General features: G+C 43.2%; 1 protein-coding gene across 2 annotated transcripts in view; it reads right to left on the minus strand.

The window, feature by feature from the left end:
* AK7 (adenylate kinase 7) overlaps nt 1-21,843 on the minus strand; it is a 68,973-nt gene extending 47,130 nt beyond the window's left edge. For both annotated transcript variants that reach the window (XM_017662860.3, XM_017662859.3), the window contains exons 1-5: nt 21,687-21,843; nt 17,417-17,605; nt 11,124-11,232; nt 7,679-7,773; nt 719-829 (exon numbers count right to left, since the gene is read on the minus strand). In XM_017662860.3, the coding sequence (XP_017518349.3) occupies nt 719-829; nt 7,679-7,773; nt 11,124-11,232; nt 17,417-17,605; nt 21,687-21,791 (609 nt within the window). In that variant the 5' untranslated portion in view covers nt 21,792-21,843. The remainder of the gene's footprint in view (nt 1-718; nt 830-7,678; nt 7,774-11,123; nt 11,233-17,416; nt 17,606-21,686) is intronic.

Genomic DNA, 21,843 nt, shown 5'->3' on the forward strand with positions numbered 1-21,843 from the left:
GAGACCATAGATGTGTCAAGATTAACTCTATTGAATGATGGAGTTTTGGAGTCAGGAAAAATAAAAACAAAATTGACAGGCTTTGGTGTCTGATGGATCTAGGTCTGAATCACAGCTCCACCACTTGACACCTCTTTCCCATAGTGTCCACATCTGAAACGGGGATAATTACCTACTACAATATTGGTGGTGTAAGAAGTACATTAGAAAAGCCTAGAGGTACTGAGGACAGTGCTCAGTAAATCCATTATTCAACCTCAAGCAAGTTACTTAATTCTGGAAGGCTCTATCTCCTTGTTTGTAAGATGAGGTTAACATGCACTTTTCAGAGTTGTAAGAAACAAACGAGATAGGTTCTGGAAAAGGGGGAAATGCAATTTCCCTCCTCCTCATTCTGTCTCTGAGTTATTCGACTCTTCTGGGCCAAGCGACTCTGGACCCACAAACCCCACACCTGAGTGGGTGAAGGCTGGAGCTCTGCTGGGAACCCTATACGAGGAGGCTTTCGACTTGGGGGCTGGACCAGAAGTTGGGCCAGGACCTAAGGACAGCGCATCTTGGGGCAAGTCTGAAGCTCAGAGATCTGTGGGTGTGCAGACAAGGAAACAGAACACAGAGATGTTTAATAAGTTGAGATGATGTACATAAAGCCAAACACATTGCATGCTGCCTCAAAAAGAACTTTCTTACCCTAATTGCTTCACTACTCCACACTTACATTTTTTCCAAATTTGAGAACCATTTTTTCAGCATTTATGTGGTCCAGAAAATTAGGATGGTGCCTTCGTCTTCGATAATCATCCTCAGTAAATGGCATCTCAGAATCATCCTAGGAAAGAAAAGAGTCCGATTCCATGTGTTAGAGCTACTTACAATGTCTAAGCCCAAAGATGCTAGGTTGGCTGTGCCCCTGAAAGCTCATATGAAGCACCCTAAAAGCTACTGCTTATTTTTATAGTGATTTGAGTTTTCCTGAAACTGTTCTAGCTAGCCAAATATTATCACTTAAACAATCCAAACAAAATAAAAAATTTAAATGCAGTCTTTCATTTTGTAGAGATGGCAACAGGTTGTCACTGCAGTTCCATAAAGAAAATAAATAACCCATTTCTTAATAGTTCTTGCAATGTATGTAGATTCAATTTTTAAAATCTAAACTGTGACTTTTTTTTCTCTTTTCCACATTTCCCGTTCCCCTCAAATCAATCCCATGTTAATAAGAACATACCCTGTGGAAGTTTCTATTTCAGGCTTTAAAATCTGTTTTCATCAGTTAAGATGAAATACCAGTTTGCTGTGGGAATCAAGGATGAACAAGTATTCCCTGACAGTCCACCGAACTCTAGGTCATATTTACCCTCCCCACAGCTCACCCTACAATGCAGTCGCATGGAAGGATACATCTGGAGCAGCTTATTGAAAACTCACTGGAGAATCAAAGGGAGAAATTGAGATCCATGGTACAGAGTAATTTCCCCCAAAGCCATCCGATTTCGAGGACCTAGTTGAAGTAGGATTTTTAAAATGCAGTGGTCACAAGGACCCTTTCAGTCACATCACATTGGTCTAAGTTAAGTAACCAGTCCAAAGCATTTGAGTCCAGGGTTACATGGAATTCATCAGAGAGGCAGACCGAACCAAGGATGAAGACCCTATGGTAGCACTGTTGTTAGCAGGTTTGAGAAATGGGAAGAAGGATCCAAATTATATTCTTTGGGTAAATTCCTAGAAATGGAATTCCTGGATCAAATGGTATTTCTATTTTTAGTTTTTTGAGGAACCTCCATACTGCTTTCCACAATGGTTGAACTAGCTTACATTCCCAACAGCAGTGTAGGAGGGTTCCCCTTTCTCTGCATCCTCACCAGCATTGTTGTTCTTAGTCTTTTCGATACTGGCCATCCTAACTGGTGTGAGGTGATATCTCATTGTGGTTTTTATTTGCATTTCCCTGAAAATTAGCAATGTGGAGCATCTTTCCATTTGCCTGTTGGCCTTCTGAATTTCTTCTTTGGAGAACTGCCTGTTCAGATACTCTGCCCAATTTTTAATTGGATTATTTGCTTTTTGTTTGTTGAGGTGCATGAGCTCTTTATATATTTTGGATGTCAACCCCTTATCAGATATGTCATTTATGCATATATTCTCCCATACTGTAGGATGCCCTTTTGTTCTACTGATGGTGTCCTCTGCTGTACAGAAGCTTTTCAGCTTGATATAGTCCCACTTGTTCATTTTTGCTTTTGTGTCCCTTGCCCGGGGAGATATGTTCATGAAGAGGTCGCTCATTTTATGTCCAAGAGAGTTTTGCCTATATTTTTTTCTAACAGTTTTATGGTTTCATGACTTACCTTCAGGTCTTTGATCCATTTTGAATTTAATTTTGTGTATGGAGTTAGACAATAATCCAGTTTCATTCTCTTGCATGTAGCTGTCCAGTTTTGCCAACACCAGCTGTTCAAGAGGCTGTCATTTCCCCATTGTATGTCCATGGCTCCTTTATCATATATTAATTGACCATATATGCTTGGGTTTATATCTGGGCTCTCTAGTCTGTTCCATTGGTCTGTGGGCCTGTTCTTGTGCCAGTACCAAATTGTCTTGAATCCTGTGGCTTTGTGGTAGAGCTTGAAGTCAAGGAGCATAATCCCCCCTGCTTTATTCTTCCTTCTCAGGATTGCTTTGGCTCTTTGGGGTCTTTGTGGTTCCATGTGAATTTTAGAAGACGTACCCTTTTTAAAGTAATAAATTCACAGCGATTTTTTTCCAACTTAACATATCTTTTTACTTGGGACAGATTTCACTGGCTGTTAAGATTTCCTATGATGATGAGAAGATAGAAGCAGAGGAGGGGAGTGGAGAAGTGGAGAGGATGTATCAATCTCCCCAGTCCTCAGTGGCATCTCTGTGGATTTTTGTAAACACTGTTTGTATCTTTATAACAACTTGTTCCTTCTGCTTAGGTGTCCTCCAGCTGGATTATGTTACTTGTAAGCAAAAGTCCCTGATTCCAAGTGATGCCAAGATTTTCCTCTGTGCCACACCCTTCAGTTAGGCTCTTTGGGGACAAACTGGCTTTCAAACCAGTTTGGGCTGTTTGTTTCCTTTTCTGTAGAAGGGGGGATGGGTAATTGCTATGGCCAGACACTGAGGACAGATTCTTACCTTCAGGTTTGAACTTTCTACTCCAACTGTAACTGTTTCAGGTATGGCAAACATCCTTCGGGAATGAGGCTTTCATAGGACTTAAAGGAAGTCATTAAATGGTTGCACTCAAATGGTTTTATTCCATGTTTATGCTGACCCTGGTGAGAAAAAGAGGCACATTTGCAGTACCTCAGATCCTCAGGTGTCCTGCCCTTACAGATTTAGTTGAGCTTAACTCATAACTACAAATCACCTGTGACTCACACAAAACTCCGAGAACAGATTATTAAGGAAATGGTTATATATGAAAAACCAAAATTCCATTTGGGCTTTTGTGGATAAAATGGAGGTTCCAGTGGCCAGGATTCTCACCTGGCCCTGGTTGGCTAGCTCACTACACACATGTGGGCAATGCATCATTATTGATTCTACATAAAAAACCCTGCCCAGTGCTTTGGGTGACACTGCTGCAAGGCTGCAGGAGAGCAGAGCAGAGGCTGGAGTGGTGGCAGTGCCAAGGACAGAGGCCCAGAGGACGGCTGGGTGGGCAGAGAGGCCCAGATGCACAGCCCAGCTTGCTGCCTGCAGACTCACTCTGAGTGAATGGGATTTTAGTGATTGACCTGCCACCATGGGAATAAAGTTGGGTATAACCCTTTCACCCCAAGAACGTCCTACTGTCATTTCTTTGGTCACACTGAATCCATAGTGAACTTGCCCGGGGCTGAAACCCACTGGCAGGACAGGCTTTCTTCTGCTCCCTGTGTGCTTCCTCTAAATTTTATTCATTTATAAACTATTACATTGAAATAATTTCAAATTGACAGAAAGTTTGCAAAAATAATATAGAGGACTCCTGTATCTTGTACTAATTTCTAGTGCTTTGGTGCACTGTTTTCATATTCTCTCTTTTTACTTACATGTATATTTTAGGGACAAATAAAAATAAAAAGTAAGAGGCTTAATTCTCCCTGTTCAAAATAAGGGACTTATCTCCCATTGTGGATAAGATAAAGTGAAAGTTCCTGTGGCCAGGATTCTCACCTGGCCCTGGTTGGCTAGCTCGCTACACACGTGTGGACAATACATTGTTATCAACTCTATATAAAGAGCCCTGCCCAGTGCCCTGGGCAACACGGTGGCACAGCTGCAGGGCTGCAGGAGAGCAGAGCAGAGGCTGGAGTGGTGGCAGCACGAAGGACAGAGATTGAGACAGCTGTGTGGGTAGGGAGGCCCAAAGGCAGAGACCGGCTTGCTGCATGCCCACTCACTCTGAGTGGATGGGATTCTAGTGACTGAGCTGCCACCATGGGAATAAAGTTGGGTATAACCCTTTCACCCCAAGAACGTTTGACTGTTATTTCTTTGATCACATTGAATCCATAGTGAACTTGCCCGGGGCTGAAACCCATTGGCAAGACGCCCATCCTTTTCCTTAGAGCATTATACTGCAGAAAACATGTGACTGTAAGTTCTTTCTCTGTCTCTTTGAAATGTGTGTAAGGCTTTTTAGAAGCTAAATAAGCCTCTTGTCAACTTTGCTACCAAGAAATGTCTTTCTCAAGGACCTGGGGGACCCCTCTTTGAAACGTAAACATCAAGGGAGACAGCACCCTTATCTTCCACTTCTATGGGAAGATAGGACCTTATCTTTGGTGGGTATCTTATTCTAAGTTACAAAACTACGTCCTGTCATAAAGGTGTGAAAGGTTTGTTTTTCCTCTGGATAAAGCCAATCAGCTAACACAGATGGCCACCCCATTACTAGGTGGTTCAAGGACAAACTATGTGTAACAGATAGTGCCCTCAAGTCCTCTTAGTCAAGAACTAGTTATTGTTTATCATGAAAACATGTATGTAATGGCTTGTATCTGCTTGGCTATATGAAGAGGTGAGATTTCCTCCTATCTCTGCAATCTGTTAGTGGGTTGCCTGTGACGTGGATGACACTCCAGTTTAATGCATATTTAATAATATAGTTGTTTTCTTTCCCTACTCCCTGGTGGAGAGATTTTTCCAGGTTGGGTGAAGATTTTATTTTTAAGTACATTTCCCCAACAGTATACACATATTATTATTTATTTTTTCTGAATCATTTGAGAGTAGGTTTCATACTTTATGCCTCTTTTCTCTTTAGTTTTTAGGGTTCTTTTTCCTAAGGACATTGTCCTATATAACCATAGCATGGTTACAAAATTCAAGATATTGAATATTAATGCAGTAATTTTATCCAGTCTACAGTCCATGCTCTAATTTTGTCCATTGTCCCAATAATGTTCTTTATGGCATTTTTTTCCTCTGGCACAGGGTCCAGTTGAGGATGGTGGATGGCAGTGAGTTGCCGTGTCTTGTTAGCCTTCTTCATCTGCAGCAGGGGTTCAGCTTTCTTTCTTATATTACCATTTTTTAAAGCTTATAGGCCATATGCTTAATAAGATATCCTTCAACTTGGCTTTGAGTGAGGTTTCCACATGATTTGATTCAGGTTTCTATAAAGCAGATCTGGTTTCCTCTGTATACCCCCAACTACCTCCCCATCCCCTTGAATTATTTTGAAGCTAATTTCAGACATAGTATCACTTCATCCAAAAATACTCCATTGATTTTATTGCAGCTATATTTGTCAATGTTTTTTGTTTATATTTAGCATTACATGGTCTGGTTTAAGAAATCCTTCTATAATTTTTCTTAAAAAATTAAGGTTTTGCTTTTTACTTTTAATGATGTGCTCTACCCAGAATTATCTTTTTGTGTGGTGTGAAGTAGAGAAGTTTTGGGAATGATGGAAATGTTCTATGTTTTGATTGTTGTGGTGGTTACCAAACTGTATGCATTTGTCTAACTTGTATAGTAAAATAGGTTAATTGCACTATGTATAAATTGTACCTTAATAAACCTGACTTAGGGAAATGCAAATTAAGACCACATTGAGAGGATGAGGACATGCATGTTTTCTTCAGGGGAAACCATCTTCTCCACTCTCAGCCCATGTAATTTAGGGCGCTGAGCATTCCTGCAGCTTGAAGTGAGTATGTGATCCAGGTCTGGCCAGCCAGAGTTCTGCATTCTCCTGGCCACAGTGACTGGTTAAGGCCTGTGACTTACGAATGAGACAAACATATTCCAAACCTCAGATGGGACAAAGGCCAAAGTGGAAGTGAGAATTGAAGCTTTAGAGCTGCTGGGGACCAGAAGGAGGGGAACCTAAGAATGAAGCCTACTCAGAGGAGAAAAGACGCAATAGAGGAGAAAAGAGTATGTGATTTTTGAGGGCATTGTTTAAGCCTTTATATCCAACTTGGCCTGAAGTCTATGATTGGACTTTATGAGTCAATAAATTCCCATTGTTGCGTAAGTCAGTATGAGGTAGTTCATAACTGAAGGAGTGCAATCAGGCCAGAAAAATGGTCAGCCAGTCAGGTGACCAGTGATTGTTTTGTAGCAGGCACTTTACTAGATATGCTGAGGGAAAGAACCGTAACAGGGATAAAATGACTGGTCTGCTCGGGCAAGTGAACTCTACAAAAACAGGACATGAACCGTCTGGTCCCTGACCTCAAGAATCTCCTGGTCCACCAGGTGAGAGATAACCAAACAAACAAATGGCCTTTGATGCAAAGGGTGAGAAATCCCTAAATATTTCCTTGTTGTAAATAATGTATTCCATTGGTTCTAACATGTACATTTTTTTCCCTACATTTTTCACATCTCTGAAATTTGTATGTGTCTTGTAACCAATGGCTTATTAAAACTGTAGTCAGTCAGGCTGCATTGATGCTGTCCTTGCTGGTGCCTGGGCAACCTTGACCTTGACCTTGTTCATATTGTCATCTCTTCAAATTAAGTACTGCACATGCTGGTCTAATTGCCTTTTAAAATGTCTTTTAGATTAGACAGTGATTCAGCACTGAAAACTGAAAAGGTAGTTCACAGGCACAAAGGCACTAGAGCAGAGGAGCAAATGTAAATCTGATATCAGCAAAGAAAATAAACCGTGCTAGAAGAATGACTATAAGTACGTATTTTCTTGCAAAGTAAAAACTATGTGCTTTACAGGAAAGGAAATAAATGACAGGACTCAGGTTTCATGCTGAGTTATTGTGTGGACAAAGACTCGATTGTAGGTGTGATTCATACAAGTTGGTCTCTGAATATGAAGAAGTTTTGAGGATACTAACAACTGTAGTATTTTGCTTGTATTTTCCTCTTAATGCGTGCACAAATGTACATGACAAAAATATCAGGCTCAATAAGCCCAAAAGAGAGCTCCTTCAGTATGTTTACACTAAAAAGCATAAGTGGTAAGCAAGCATAGCTGTAGTTTAACAGACCTCATTGTCTTTCTAAGTGGAATATAACACAATGGGGCCCTTGAGAACTGAGTGTGCTCGCTCAATGAATTTTGTTGAATGCTTTTTATAGCATAAGAGTACACAATTCACTGTACAAAGTTCTCTCTGCATACAAATTACAAGGTATTAGGGTAAAATTTCGCATAAACGTGTAAAGGAAAAGCTAATGTGCTACTTACAGGGCCCAGCGGTTTGGATCGTGCCCAAGTCATCACCGTGGATATTAAAATATACACTTTTCGCTTCTCAAAATGGCGGACCTCTTCATTCAGTGCTGTAGGGCCAAAAAATAGAGCAGTTACAGTCCATGTGGATCTTGTTTTCATAATCATGTGTGCTGTTGGTTACCAGTGAGGTTTGAGTTCTTCCTTCCTTGGGGAGCAGTTTAGGAGGGGGTGTCACTCAGATGCTCCACTGTCCTGTCCTCATTATGGTTCCTGCCACTCTCCCTCCAGCCACCTGACCTGTTCTGAGCCCAGGTCGAAGGCTGAGCCCTCTTTCTATTTCCGGGCCTGTAGCAGTGTGCTTTCACATCTGAGGAGGGCTAGTGGGATGCTGCAGGAACAGTTCATGGGCTTTACTGCATTCTTGCCATTATGAGACGGGCACCCCTGTTATCTCTGCTTTACAGGCCAGGGAACTGAGGCACCGTGTGCTCAGAATCACGGGGGGCTGTGGCCAGGCATGGAGGGCCTTGGTAAGGCAGGAATGCCTGGTGATGACAACCTGTAGGGATGGGAATAGAGAATAGGGGTGGAAGGAAAGGCGAGCATGGGGTTTGTCATTTTCCAGGACTCACACAGTGAAGGACTCAATCTCCTTGAGTACCTCTGGCATGTGGTTGCACTAAGATATTTTTTATGATGTATGATTTCCCAGCAAAAAATAAATCTAAAGGGAGGTTTAATTACATTGTCAGGGGATCTAAGTGACACGGTTGTCACGGTGCATTTTTAGTCTTATGGGCTGATTCTTTAAATAAGCGAAACAAAATGCAGATATCCTCAATCTAATAAATGTGTGGAGTCTGGCCCTAAAATGGGAAGGTTTTATTGAAGTAAGTGAAGAACACTGTGTCCACATATTAATCCCAAATTCAAGCGTTCATTTCAGTTTCAATTTTTATCCTACAAACAAAAATTGCCTCTTCAATTTAATTTTGCTCTTCTACCCTTTCTGCTGCGCCGTGCTCCAGACTGGCCTATTTTGCGAATGCTTGACACACTTAGAGGTCCTCTCACTGGGTTATTCTTTTATTTATGATCATTTTAATGGATCTAAAGTGATCTGCTGTTCACTTGTGAACAAGCACATTTTATCCATATGTGCAAATGTTTTCTCTCATTTCAAATACTTGATTCTTTTCTCCTATGTCATTTTGCTTTCCTTTGATAGGATCGGTGAAAGGCAAGGTAGGAGAATTCTTTTATATTCAAACATTTTAAAATAATTTAATGAAACATTATTAAGAGGTAATACATATTCATTGCAAAAAGAACTGCCCCAAATCTAAGAATGTGTCTCAGGTAAAGTGACAATTCTCAACAGCCCCACCAATCTCCTGTCCCCCATGTGACCCTGATGACGGGCTGGAGGCCCCTAACGACACTTTCTTTCAGGAACACACAGTCTATCTCAATGAGGTAACATACCTTTCCCCCAAATAGAGAAGTAAAATTTTTGAAAGTTTTCAAAGAAATTAGAACGAAGAAGGAAGCAGTAAAACATAGCCTAGGTTCTAAAACTCATGAAATGAAATGTAGTCAAAGTCTGAGAAAGTTATATTCCCTGGAGGGGCAGTGGGTGAAGGGGGTAGAGCTGAAGGTCATGTGTCACAGCAGGAAGTCAGTGGCTGATGTCTAAAATTCACAGTCAAAGGACATCAGAGATGCAGTGTAGCCCTTTTTATGTATTAAAAGGAAGAAGGGGGTTCAATGAGGTTCCTTTTGGGGAGTAGGAATGAGATGGAAAGGAAATGCAGGGCATTGCTGTTTTTTATTCTAAGCCCTTCTATGCTTTTCAATTTTCAAAACGTACCTGGGTTTCACTTCAGAAAAAAAGTTAAAATTTTAAGAGAATTGAAAGTGGACATTATATAGAGAAATCAATTTTCAAAGCCTGGCACAAAGTAAGAACTTAATAAACATTAGCTCCGATTATTCTTTGAGGTGGTGCGATAATTTTAGAAGGTGCAATTATACATCATCTCTAAGTATTTTGGAAGGGACAACATGCAGACAGTAGGCTTAAAAAAAACTCTATTCCAGAAGATGACACAATGTTCATGCTTTGGATTTATTTCTTACTGAATGACATCTAGGCATAAAGTTAGAAATGAGGAATCAAACATTCTGCATTCCTGAGGAATCCCACGCATCTACGGACAGAATTTCCCATCATTATTTCCCTGAATTTGGTGCAGTCATGCCTGAGGCTCATTCCATTTCTTTGAATTTAAGCCAAGCTCCAGCTTTGCTGTTGATTTTATTCAAGGGTTGGCAAAGCACTCCCTGCTTTTGTACATAAAGTTTTATTGGAGCCCAGCCCATTCATTTGCTATTGTCTAGGGTTGTGGTCTTGCCACAACAGCAGAGTAGTTGGCTCAAAAAGCCAAAAATATTTATTTTCTGGCCCTTTATGGAAGTTTGCTGACCTCTGATCTAATCTGCCTAAAACAAAAATACTGAAGTAGAAAACATGCTGAAATGTAAGGTGCTCTGTGCCTTGGCTGTCCTGCTTGTCAAGAACGATGACCAAATAGGCTGGTTTGCTGTCCCCTTGGCTGCCACTTAATGAGATGAATCACAAAAGACCAAATTGCTAAACCCCACCTTCTCCCAGACCAGAGGTCCTGAGAGTCTGTTACAGTTTTCAGCACACTTTACAAATGTTAAGCATCCTCTCTGGAGGCTTCCCTGACCCTTACCATCAGGAAACACTGCTAAATTGAATCCAATCCTCACAGCTAGAAATAATTCCTCTGTCTTAAAGCCACATCCCTTATTGTGCCTTGAGAAGACGTACCTATGTGCAGGTAGGCCCCCTGTGTGCTTTAGCAATCCTGTAGGATTACAAGCGCCGGGAGGATATAACCTTTCTCTTATTTGTCTTTGTATCTTCCCAGTACATTCAACCCCACCTCCTTAAGCATTGCCTGCAGAATGAATGAAGGCTGAATTTTAAGAGTTAATGTTTCTTTTCTTTTAATGACTACATTGTGTTTTATTTTTTCAGAAGCACCTATTCTTCAATGATGGAATGGAGGAGGCCGTTAGACTGAGGGGGCCGTGATGCCTTTGCAGTCTACACGAACAGACTAAAGCCTAAATCCGTAAATGCCTCAAAGTTAAGAAGTCAAAACCTGAGGACAACCAATTCCCAACAGCTAAATAGGCTCTTCCAGTAAGGCAGATGCTTAAGCTCTAGCCAATCAAAACATTTCCTTGGTTTGCTTCCACCTTTGCTCTGTGAAAATCGTCCCCAAGCTCCCACTGTGGGGGATGCTCCTATCCCTCTCCAGTTTGGCACTGTCCAATTCAGATCAATTTTTGCTTAAATAAACTCAAAGATTCTAAAGTTGCACAAAAGCAGTGTCCCTGGAGATAGAAGCTGTACCACACTGACCAGAGACTGCCCAGATGGCTTCCTCCACCTGCTGTGGATTCTCAGTGATGTTATAAATAATCACATCACACTCCAGCAGGCGCATGAGAAGGTCTTCACGAGAGATGGCCTGAAAAAGAAAATTGACAGTCATTTGTCGCAAGAAGCTAACAAAGTAACCTTAATATTTAGACGGAATGACAGTTTTCAAATTAGATGTGCTGCATTGATGAGTCCCACAGGAAACATTTGCAGAAGGATTTCTATTTAAAATGAAATTTTGGCTCTCTTCTGCGTGTCGTTTTCAAGTAACAAAGAAGTTTATGAAAATAGCCAGGAACAGATGATTAAAAAATTGCATAATGATCTTAGGTACTATTTCTGCATGCTGTTTAAACCCCAGCTCAGACGGGAAGCATTAGAATATGCTGGAAGAAAATGTGTGAGGCATTTGAAACTAACTAAAACTCTAGGCAAGATTATTTGGGCAATTTCATCTCACAGATCACTCAGAAGTGCTGATGAGTGATTAATGTGGACTGTTTCAGAATCCTCAGGGTGGAATTAATCTGTTCACTTTCCAGACACAAGGCACCTTATTGTATTTGACAGTTGGGAATATTTTTAAAAGTACAGAAACTTTTAATGGTTAAGATATAAAATTCTTACATTAACAAACTTAACTTGGGTGATCATTGTGTTTTGACCAAGTTCCTTCCTGCGTGAATGCCATCACATGTCCTGGTATTGTAATACCATGGGTCGGTATTAAAGTAATCATAAAGGGACCCTGCATTTCCAAACCAGGATTTGCATTTGTGTTATTTCCGTCGTCCCGAGGATCAGATACTCCCCATGGTTCCTTGATCAGTCACATTAAAGCAGAACATTTCAGATCCATCTAGGTCACTTACTACTGCACAACTTGGCTGGAGAACAAAAGCTGCGTAAATACCTTTCTTTGTGTGCACTACCTTGGCGAGGTTAATGCAACCTTGTTAAATGCAATGGCACAGATTGCTAGTTTCTCCAGCCCGGGTACTATGAGCCCTTTGCTTCCCTCTGTACTCATTCCCTAGGGTTGCTGTAACTAAGCACTGCAAGCTGAGTGGCTTGAACAACACCGATCTGTGTCTCACGGTTCTGGAGGCTTAAAGTCCAAGATCAAGGTGTCAGCAGGTAACCTCGCCAAGGTAAGTGCACACAAAGAAAGGTATTTACGCAGCTTTTGGTCTCCAGCCAAGTTGTGCAGTAGTAAGTGACCTAGATGGATCTGAAATGTTCTGCTGTCTCCAAAGGCTGTGAGGGAGACTCTGTTCCATGCCTGTCGCCCTGCTCCTGGGGGCTCATGGGCCATCTTTGGGGTTCCTTGGCTTGTTGATGCATCACCTAGGTCTCTGCCTTCATCTTCACATGGCATTCTCCCTGTGGGAAAGTCTGGTCCAAATTTTCCCTTTTTATAAGGACACCAGTCAGAGTGGATGAGGGCCCACACCAATGACCTCCTTTTAACTTGATTTCCTCTTTAAGGGCCCTATCTCCAAATAAGGTCACATTCTGAGGTCCTGGGTGTTAGGATTTCAGACGTACCTTTTGGGGGTTGGCACAATTCAACCCCTTATACCATTCGTTCAGTTTCTTTTCTGGCCTGAACATGTGGGAGGGAAGACACTCTGAAGGTGTGGATCCAGATGTCACTTTGTACTTTGACAACAGGGTGACAGGATCCTGCTCTCCCGGGACACCTGGGACTAACACAGATTCAGGAATGGCACAAGGAAGGAAGGAAGCAAGAACACTGGAGAAACTGAAGATGTGTGTTCCACATGTGGTCCATGAAAAAGATGAAGCATCTATGATCTCAGCTTGTGAAAGCCTGTGAGGGTGGTGTCCGAAGAAATCACATATGCTTGTTAAATCATAGCTGGATTGAGTTAGGATTTGATTGATTTGAGAACAGTCATCCTGATTAGATATTGAGGGACCACATTCATGAATTCACTTGTTCACTCAACGGACATTTGTGTGCCCCATTTTTTGACCACAAGGATAGAGGCAAAAGTGAACAATACACAGTTTCTGATACTAAGGAGCATTTTGTGTGTGTGTGTGTGTGTGTGTGTGTGTGTGTGTGTGTGTGTGTGTTTTGCTCTTATTGGGAAAATTTTTAGCAATAATTATAGTCTCACGTAGACAAACACACTAAGCATATGTGAAGCCTTCATACAAATTAGAAAAAGGCAACCTGCTCTTGGTGGAAAAATTATAAGAAGGCACCCACTCTGGGGCACACTGTAGCCAGCAAAACTTTTCAACCCCTACTCATGTGCTTAGCTGGATACTGTTATGCAGTGTGCAACCTGTGCAGCCTTACATGGCAGCCCCCAATGCAGAAAGGGCTATTCTAGGTACATCTGAGGTTCAATGACCCAGGAGGAATATGTGGCATGGCTCATAGTAACTGTATTTGAGATGGATTGGAAGGGGGAATCTGAGCTCATTCAGCATACCTCAGATGCTCAGAGGATAGTGGTTTGCTGAGTCAGGCACAGGCACCTTTCACAGCCTGGACCAGCCTAATGTTTTCCACATTCCATTCTCTCTCACCGTTCATGCCATGCTTGCTTCTTCCTCTCGGCTCTCCGCAATCCATGCTGTAGCTATACTAATGCTTTCTATTCCAAACCGTACACTTCCCCATGTGGTCCCCATTGCCTGGCATTTCCTTGCAACCTTATATGCCTGGAAAGCTTTACTCAGTCCTAGAGGCCCACCCCTAGTCCCAGCTTCTCCAGTAGACCCCAGTCTCCCAAAGGAGGGCCACTTGCAGACTGCACTGATGGAGGCTTCATGATCTCCAGACCAATGGAGCCCAGGGGCCTCAGTCTTTGTGATAGGGATGGGTTTGAAGCCCTATTTACATGGCTGTATAGGCAACACTGAGAACTCATCAAGTGCCCTTTCCGTCTGCTTTGGACACTGCTGTGTGCACCCATCACCATGTTTACTTTATAGCCACGGAGCTGCCAGTTTACATGGTAGAGACCCTGTCAGGCTGTGATCTATGTGTTCGTCTGTGCATCCTTAGGATGCTCAACACAGATTCACAGTCTCAAATTCAAGTATAAATAGTGAGAGATGGTGGGGATCTGAACTAAGGCAAATGGCTATGAGTATGGTAAGGAGGCACTGCATGCAGAACTATTGGGGAACCCATGACCAGGAGGGTGTGGGAGGCAGGGGGAGCCCCAAGCCCACAGTGACGCAGGCTTTCGGCCATGGTGGCAACGAATGCATGATGAATGGCATCAAGGACACTGTTGGTTGTCTCCAAACATCCATTTCCTCTTCCTCTTTCAACAGAACCCCGATTTTGTTAAGGTATACTCCTTCTCAGCCTGGGGAAATCAACTCCATCCTCTAGCTTAATGGATGGGCCTTACTGATCTAAGGGTAAGTGACTGGCTCAGAAATGGGCAAAAGACTCATTTCAAGATAGTGAGATTCTAGGAGATGCTATGTGGGGCTGCTGGAATGTCCGTCCTCTTTTCTCTGAGCCCTTCGGAAGTCCTCTTCATCAGGCTGTTGCTGTGGGTGAAGGTAAGGCCTGTTACCTGGACTGTTGCAGCCTCGCTGCCAGCCTGAGGATGAAGTCACCCCAGAGAAAGCGGAGCCCTGGAAGGTTTGGGAAAAGGAGCTGCAGCACCCCACCCCCCCTCATGCCAGCCTTGGACCCGACCTTCCTGGAGACCACCAGCCACATAAGCTGATGAACTTCCTCAGTATTAAGCCGGTGTGCCTTACCTTTTTTCTACTACTTGTTGCCCAAACAGTCCAACTGATAAAGACAGCAAGGTCCTTAATAAAAATTAGGAGTACAAAGAACAGAGTGGCTTTGAAGAGCAATGTAATACATTAATTTTGAGTACATTGATTGTGAACTGCCTGCAGGACTCTGGGGAAGTGGGCTTGGAGGCAGGTGGATTTTTGGGTCAGCAGGGCTGGAGAGAGATTTGGAAGGCACTGGCTCGTCTGGGGGAGCTGAAGCCAGAGTAGCAGATAAGACTTAGGAAGAACACCTTTCAGGCGGAGGAGGGAGCTCCGGGGAAATCTGCATCTAAAGGTGGAAAGAGAACAAGGAGCCGGGAAAGCACCCAGGAAGGAGCACTGGGGGGCACAAGGGAAGTCGGTGTGAAGGCTGCAGAAGGAGGTGGAGAGTTTCTCCTGGGGAGCAGGATGCTGCCGCTGGGAGGCCAGCACTGATCACACTGCCCGGGGCATGCCCCGTGAAGCGTGGGGACACAGCCTTCTGTTGCTGGGCTGACCAGGGACGGGGGAGAGCAGGAGTGAGGCCTGCAAATGTGGCTGGGCTGCCCCTGAAGTTCAGAGGTGGCAGGGGCCGGGGCAGAGAGAGGCTGGTGACCAGGAGGGAGGCCAAAGTTGTTTTACAGTGGGAAAGATTTAAACGTATGTATGAGCAGAAAGGAAGGAGCCAATGGTCAGTGACGACCCAGAAAAGGGTGAAAGGGGCAAGCGGTGAAGAAAGATCCCAAAGATGGTGGAGGGGACTCATTCATTCATTTCACAAATACTTACTGGGGGCCACTTCCTGCCAGTCGCTGTGGCTGTTGCGGAAGATGCATGGAGAATACGGTCGTGCCCTCTTCTTCACTGGGAATACCTTCGAAGGCCCTTAGTGAATGCTGGAAACTTAACGTACCCTACAGAGAGCCCTGTGTATACTTATATGCACACACCTGGTGGCCACGTGTGTTAAGGAAGGAGCGGGGAAGCCTGCAGGGGGCGCTCTCCCACACTACCACTCCTCACAGCCTGCTTAGCCAGCAGGAAGAGGGGGATAATTCTTATCCGACAAGGGACGACACTTATCATGTAGAAATTTTATCTCCTGCTTTTAAAGAAAAGAAGAAAGATCTATTCCTGCCCTAGCAACAACGCTCTACCCCCGCCTGCAGCCAGTGAGAAACCATCACGACCTTAAACTCTTGTTCTTCAGTGGACTTCTGCTCCAAACAACCCTCCTCAATTCCCTCCTAAAACCCACTAAAAGCTGACTTTCCTTTTGCGTCTTCGGACATGCCAGTGATTTGCCAGAGTTCGCTTGTCCCAAGATGGATTCCGCTCTTCCCGGATAAACTCATTTTGCTAGTGAAAAAACTATTGAATTTTTAAGGTTGACACTATGTTAAAGTTTAACTTACAGACAAGGCATAGTAAGAGATTAACATAATAACTAATAATAATGTAGAACAGTTATAACCATATACTGAATTTGTTATGTGAATGAGGTCTCTCTCTCTCAAAATATCTTATTGTACTTTCCTCACCCTTCTTCTTATGATGACATGAGATGATAAAATGTCTACATGATGAGATGAAGTGAGGTGAATGGTGCTGGTGTTGCGACATAGCGTTAGGTTACTACTGACCTTCTGACCCTACGTCAGGAGGAGGATCATCTGCTTCCGGACCACAGCTGACCATGGGTAACTGAGACGGTGTGAAGGGAGACCACGGATAAGGGGGGGACTGCTATATATGAGGCACAGTCTCTACTCTAAAGGAACTGATAGTTATAGTTGGTGCAACCCACAAGAGACAGATAATCACAGTGGAATGTTCTGGGCAAGTACAGGATGCTATGGGAGTACAAGGTAAGAGCTCAGAATCCAGACTGGGAGTGGGGAAGAAGTTGGAATCATAGAAGTCTTCCTGGAGGAGACAACATCCTGAGTTAAATCTTGAAGAATGAAAAGGCTGGTTGGGGAAGGAAGAGGAAAAGCTGTTCCAGGGCACAGCATGTGCAAAGCTGTACGGTAGGGTTTGGGAGGAGCAGGCAGGGTAGTGGGAGGAGTTGGCCTGGGAGGGAGGTACTTAAATGTTTCAGGATAAAGATGGCAGAATTTGTCATGTGGAGGCACACTGTTACTCAATAAGGCAGCAATATAATGCTATATTATTCCTGAGTGGCTTATTACCAAAGGAGATTTCTTTTTCACAGACAGGGCCCACCATGGCCAGAACTTCATTGGGGTAACACAGGGTAGCATGTATTTAAACACAATATAAAGAATTTTAGGAGTCTGAAAGTCCAGACTAGACCTATCTTTCTGAGACTATCTAACTTAAATTCTTTGCTTCAGGCACACATTTTTTTTTTTGTAAAGTGGAGGCACTAGTTGTTAATCTCCATCAGAGGAGAAAGACCTGCCCCCTCTCTGTCCCTCACCTTCTTCTAGTCGTAGGCGTAGAAAAACCCTTGGTTTACGCCTAAAAAAACCATCTAGACTTACACAGTATGTCTCCACGGCAAAATCAGGCCGAAGGTCTTCGGGCTTGGAAAGCGTGCCCACAATCTGGAATGTGCCTTCCTTCAGTTTGGTTGATGAGGCTTCAGGCGTGGCTGACTTACTTTCATTTTCCTCCTCCTCCTCTTCTGTAATTTCTTCAAGTGAAGCCCCAACTACACAGTTGGACAGGAACTGCAGGAAAACAGAAATTTCCCAAAGACTCAGAACAACTTAGAGTAAGGGCAGTCAGTGAATGGTGATCTAAGACTAGCGACTACTGGGAGCTTGATACAAGCACCGCCCAGACAAAGCAGATGAGTTGTACACTGGTATTATCTCATCAAAACTGATTTGATTCCTTCAACAACACAGTAGTTACAACTCCCCATATTATAGATGAGGAACTGAGGCCCCGAGAGCTGCAAGAGCATGTGAAGGATTACCCTGCTCTAGCAGCAAGCAGAGCTAGCTATAGGCATGATGTTTTGTCCTGCCCACTAGGGAGGTAGGAAAGGAAAACGGCAGCGTAAAGCAGACAAAGGCTTGAGCCAGCTGGACTAGCCTGATACGGGAGAAATGGGCAGAGGCCTGAAACAAGTCTTGATGTGGTAGGAACTGGCTCAAACTATATACCGAACCAAGATGGCATCAGATTTGACTTGGAAAAGACCTCAAATTTCATTAAAATGTCATTTACATAGTAAAAGCCACACTCATTGGCACCAGAACAGTTTACAATCATCGTGACAACCCCTGGAAGAGACCTAGTAAGGAGAAGCACGCCCTTTTCTAAGCATCTCCCTAGGAAAATCATGACTATTCCACCCCATACTTCACATACTCCTATACTTCTAATAAAAGAACTAACAGCGCCCCCCGACCCCAGGGGCTACTCTGCCCTATGGAGCAGTCCACTTCATGTTGCTGTGTATTCTATACTTTCTACATCTTAATAAATCTGCCTTGTGCTCTCCCTGGCTCATATTTGATTTTTCTCCAGCATGTGGCCTAGAACCCTCCCCTGCAGTAGAGGCCTCATGCTTTTCTCTGCAATACTAGAAATGGAGAAATAAAACATGATCCACACAGGTGATTTAAATTTGCTAGGTGCCATATTAACAGAAGTAAAAAAAAACTGTTGAAATTAGTTTAAATGACATTTTATTTAACTTAATATATTAAAAGTATTATCAACTTAATGTAATCAATACAAAAATTATCAATGAGATATTTTCTATTCTTTTTCATAGTAAGTCTTTGAAATTCGACATACATTTTGCCCTTACGGCACATTTCCATTTGGACTCACCACATATGGATGTTCAAAGCCACATGTGGGCAGTGGCTACTGTAATGAATAATGAAATCGAATGAAGTTGGCAAAGTTTCCATTCTTGTTTTATAAGTTATCCCTGGGGGTGGTTTATGCAATGTTATAGAGTCCTTATAAATGTGTGTCTATATGCATATTATATAATGTATTCATACATAAATAGAAATAATTTTATTTTAATCTGCTATGTAAATAGCCGTGATTTTATCACACCTGGGGAGTAAAAACATACTGAAACCAAACAAAAAAGAGTCCCACTTCATTAATTTTGATAAAAAACAGTCCAGTCAGTATGCAAGGATTCTATTTCTCCCAAGTATGTCAGATACATTTTCATCTACCCTTTAAACATATGTATTCAATTTTATTATCCCAGTTTACAGATGAGGAAATTGATGCCCAGCAGTAAGCTGTGCAAGGATAGTGGGCAGGGAGGGGTGAAGGTGGGACTTTTGAGACCCGAGGCTGCTCATGAGCCAACCGACACTGTGCCCTCCCAGAGGCTGGGGGCGAAGGGGGCGTGGGGGCATTGCCCACCTGCACCATAAGCCTGAGGACAAGAGGCCTGGCTTCCACTTCTTTTATATGTTTCATATTCCCACTGCCATGTCACTTAATACAGAGAGTGGCAATTATCAGGAACCCAGGAATCTGAGGACTAGAGGTCCTGGTTGTTAAGGAATAACTGGAAGACTCTGTTATTGATAAGCTTTTCAGAAAGATCTCTACAAACTTAAAGAAAAAGTTTATTATAAAAGTATTATGCTGGAAAAGATAATCAGAGTTCAAAAGGGAGGGAAGTAAAAAGCTAAATTCTCTTCCCTCCCTCCTAATCTGAATCGTGTCACCTCCTTATTAACCACTCCAGTGGCATCCATTGGACTTAAAATATAAACCAAACTCCTGACCCTGCGTGACCTGGGTGCAGGCTCTTGCCTGTGCTTCATGAACTTAGGCTACAAATACCAATGGAGCGCTGACCACGTGTGAGGCCCTGTAGGGGCTGGGCAGAGCCACATTTAAAAAGTATTGAAAATTGTGTTTAAGGACTGCATTGCTATAAAGACATCCCATCTTTGACTCTAAAATTAAATTTGCTTTTTTCTCACTTCAAAAGAAATTAAAACATTTGTGTGGGCCCCGAAGTCCCACGGACCCTGGGCACTGTGTCTTCTGCGCCTGTGAAGCCAGCCCTGGACCCCCTAGTTCACCGCATTCTAGCTTCTGACTTCCAAAAATGCCAACCTGACCCCCTCAGAGGCTGTGCCTTTGCTGTGCCCTACGGGGACTGGTTCCTCAGGCTCGATCCTCGTCCTGTGTATGTCAGTTCAAATGTCACCTTTCAGGGGCGCCCTTTCATGAAACTCTGTTTAAAGGCCTTTCAGTCAACATCGTATGTTCTCTGTCTTTCAGAATACTTACCACACGCTGAAATGCCTTGTTTATTCTAAAGATTGTTTATTGTCTGTCTCCTTCCAGAGAGGCAGGGTCCTTCAGGGCAGCACATGTCTTGGTTTTATTCACTGGGTAGTTGTCTGTGTCTGCCATTTGCTAGGTGGTTATGAACAACTGAATCCCATCCGGCAGAGGTGATAACAGTTAAGTGTCCTGTGTTTCCTTGGAGACATTTTCTGTGTATAGATTATCTGTCTACCCATCTTCTCTATATCTGTATCTACCTTTTTGAAAGGCACAGATAAAAGTTCACAATATACCTGTCTTGTTAATGCTTCCCTTCTTGAGGAAAAAATTATAATATTTTTAGTTTTATTTGTGTCCTTGTTCTTTTCCCCCCACTTTTCTGATAATATGGAAGATACATCATGTGTTTTTAGTCCCTTCTAGTAGGTAAATATCACATATAATTACAAGGTATATGTAAAATATGCAATTTTTACAATAAATTATACATCTAAAGCTATATTTTGTTGACTGATCAACTTTAGATGATGTACTGGGTTGAACTGTAACCGCCACCCCCATTCTCCCACCCCCCCACCCCCAGTAAATTCCTGTTCACTAGGAACTTGTGAAATGTGACATTATTTGGAAATAGAATCTTTGCAGATGTAATCAAGTTAAAGTGAGGTCATACTGGACTAGAGCGGGCTCTACCCAATGACTCATGTTCTACGCAAGGAGGCAGATTGGGCACCAAGACGCACTCAGGAGAGAACACCGTATGAAGACAGAGGCAGAGACGGGGCTGAGTCTACGAGCCAAGTTAAGAGAGCTCGAACAGATGCTCCCCTACAGCCTGCCAACATCTTGATTTTGGACTCCTGGCCTAAAGAACTAGGAGAGAATAAATTCTGTTTTAAACTCAGTTTGTGGCAATTTGTTATTGCAGCCCTAGGAAACCAATACAGAGGGTATGAACTATAGCCTTGTCCTATTGTAGGCAGCCCATGTTGTCTGAAAGTGTGATCAGTAGCCTCACGGATGAGGGTAGAAGTAAGATCAGTGAGTACTACTTAGGGAGATGATAAAATTATGGCTTTCTTTAGACTACTGGATATTTTAAGATGAAGGGTTTCACGGTCCTCTTTTTTAATATCTTCCTTTTCCAAGACTAAAGATGAAGAAGGGTGAGGAAGCTTAGTGGGCCTCAGGGCCCCAAACAGTGGCTGGCCCATAATAAACGGTAGAGCGGTAGGTTGAAGGGATGGATGAATGAAAAATGCTTGGTGGGTGATACAGCCATTGGACTTACCTGTGAGTTGTCTGCTTCAGATGCAGCGGGGAGGGGAAAGAGAACCTAGTTAGGAGGCTGGAGACCTGGGCTGTATGCCTACGGGGATCCAGGGGCCATTGGCTATGCCCAAGACGAGGGATCCTACCTCAGGGGAATCCCTGTTCGGGTCCCGTGGCGTAGGCCTGCGCTAGATTTGGGGGCTGGGTGCGGGGGCTGGAGTCTTGCTGTAACCCGCTGCTGCTCACCTTCCCGATGTTTCTGCTGCTGTAAGAGTCCAGCAGGTTTATAAACACCCTCTGGATCCGGATAACTTTCTCCGTCGAGGCAGCAACTTCCTCTTCTTCAGCCATGGTGGGAGTCACGCTGGTTGCTAAGGAGAAAGCGTCCTTCTGGTTGTCAAGG

This window comes from Manis javanica, chromosome 8 (genome assembly GCF_040802235.1).
Source record: "Manis javanica isolate MJ-LG chromosome 8, MJ_LKY, whole genome shotgun sequence".
Lineage (NCBI taxonomy): Eukaryota > Metazoa > Chordata > Mammalia > Pholidota > Manidae > Manis > Manis javanica.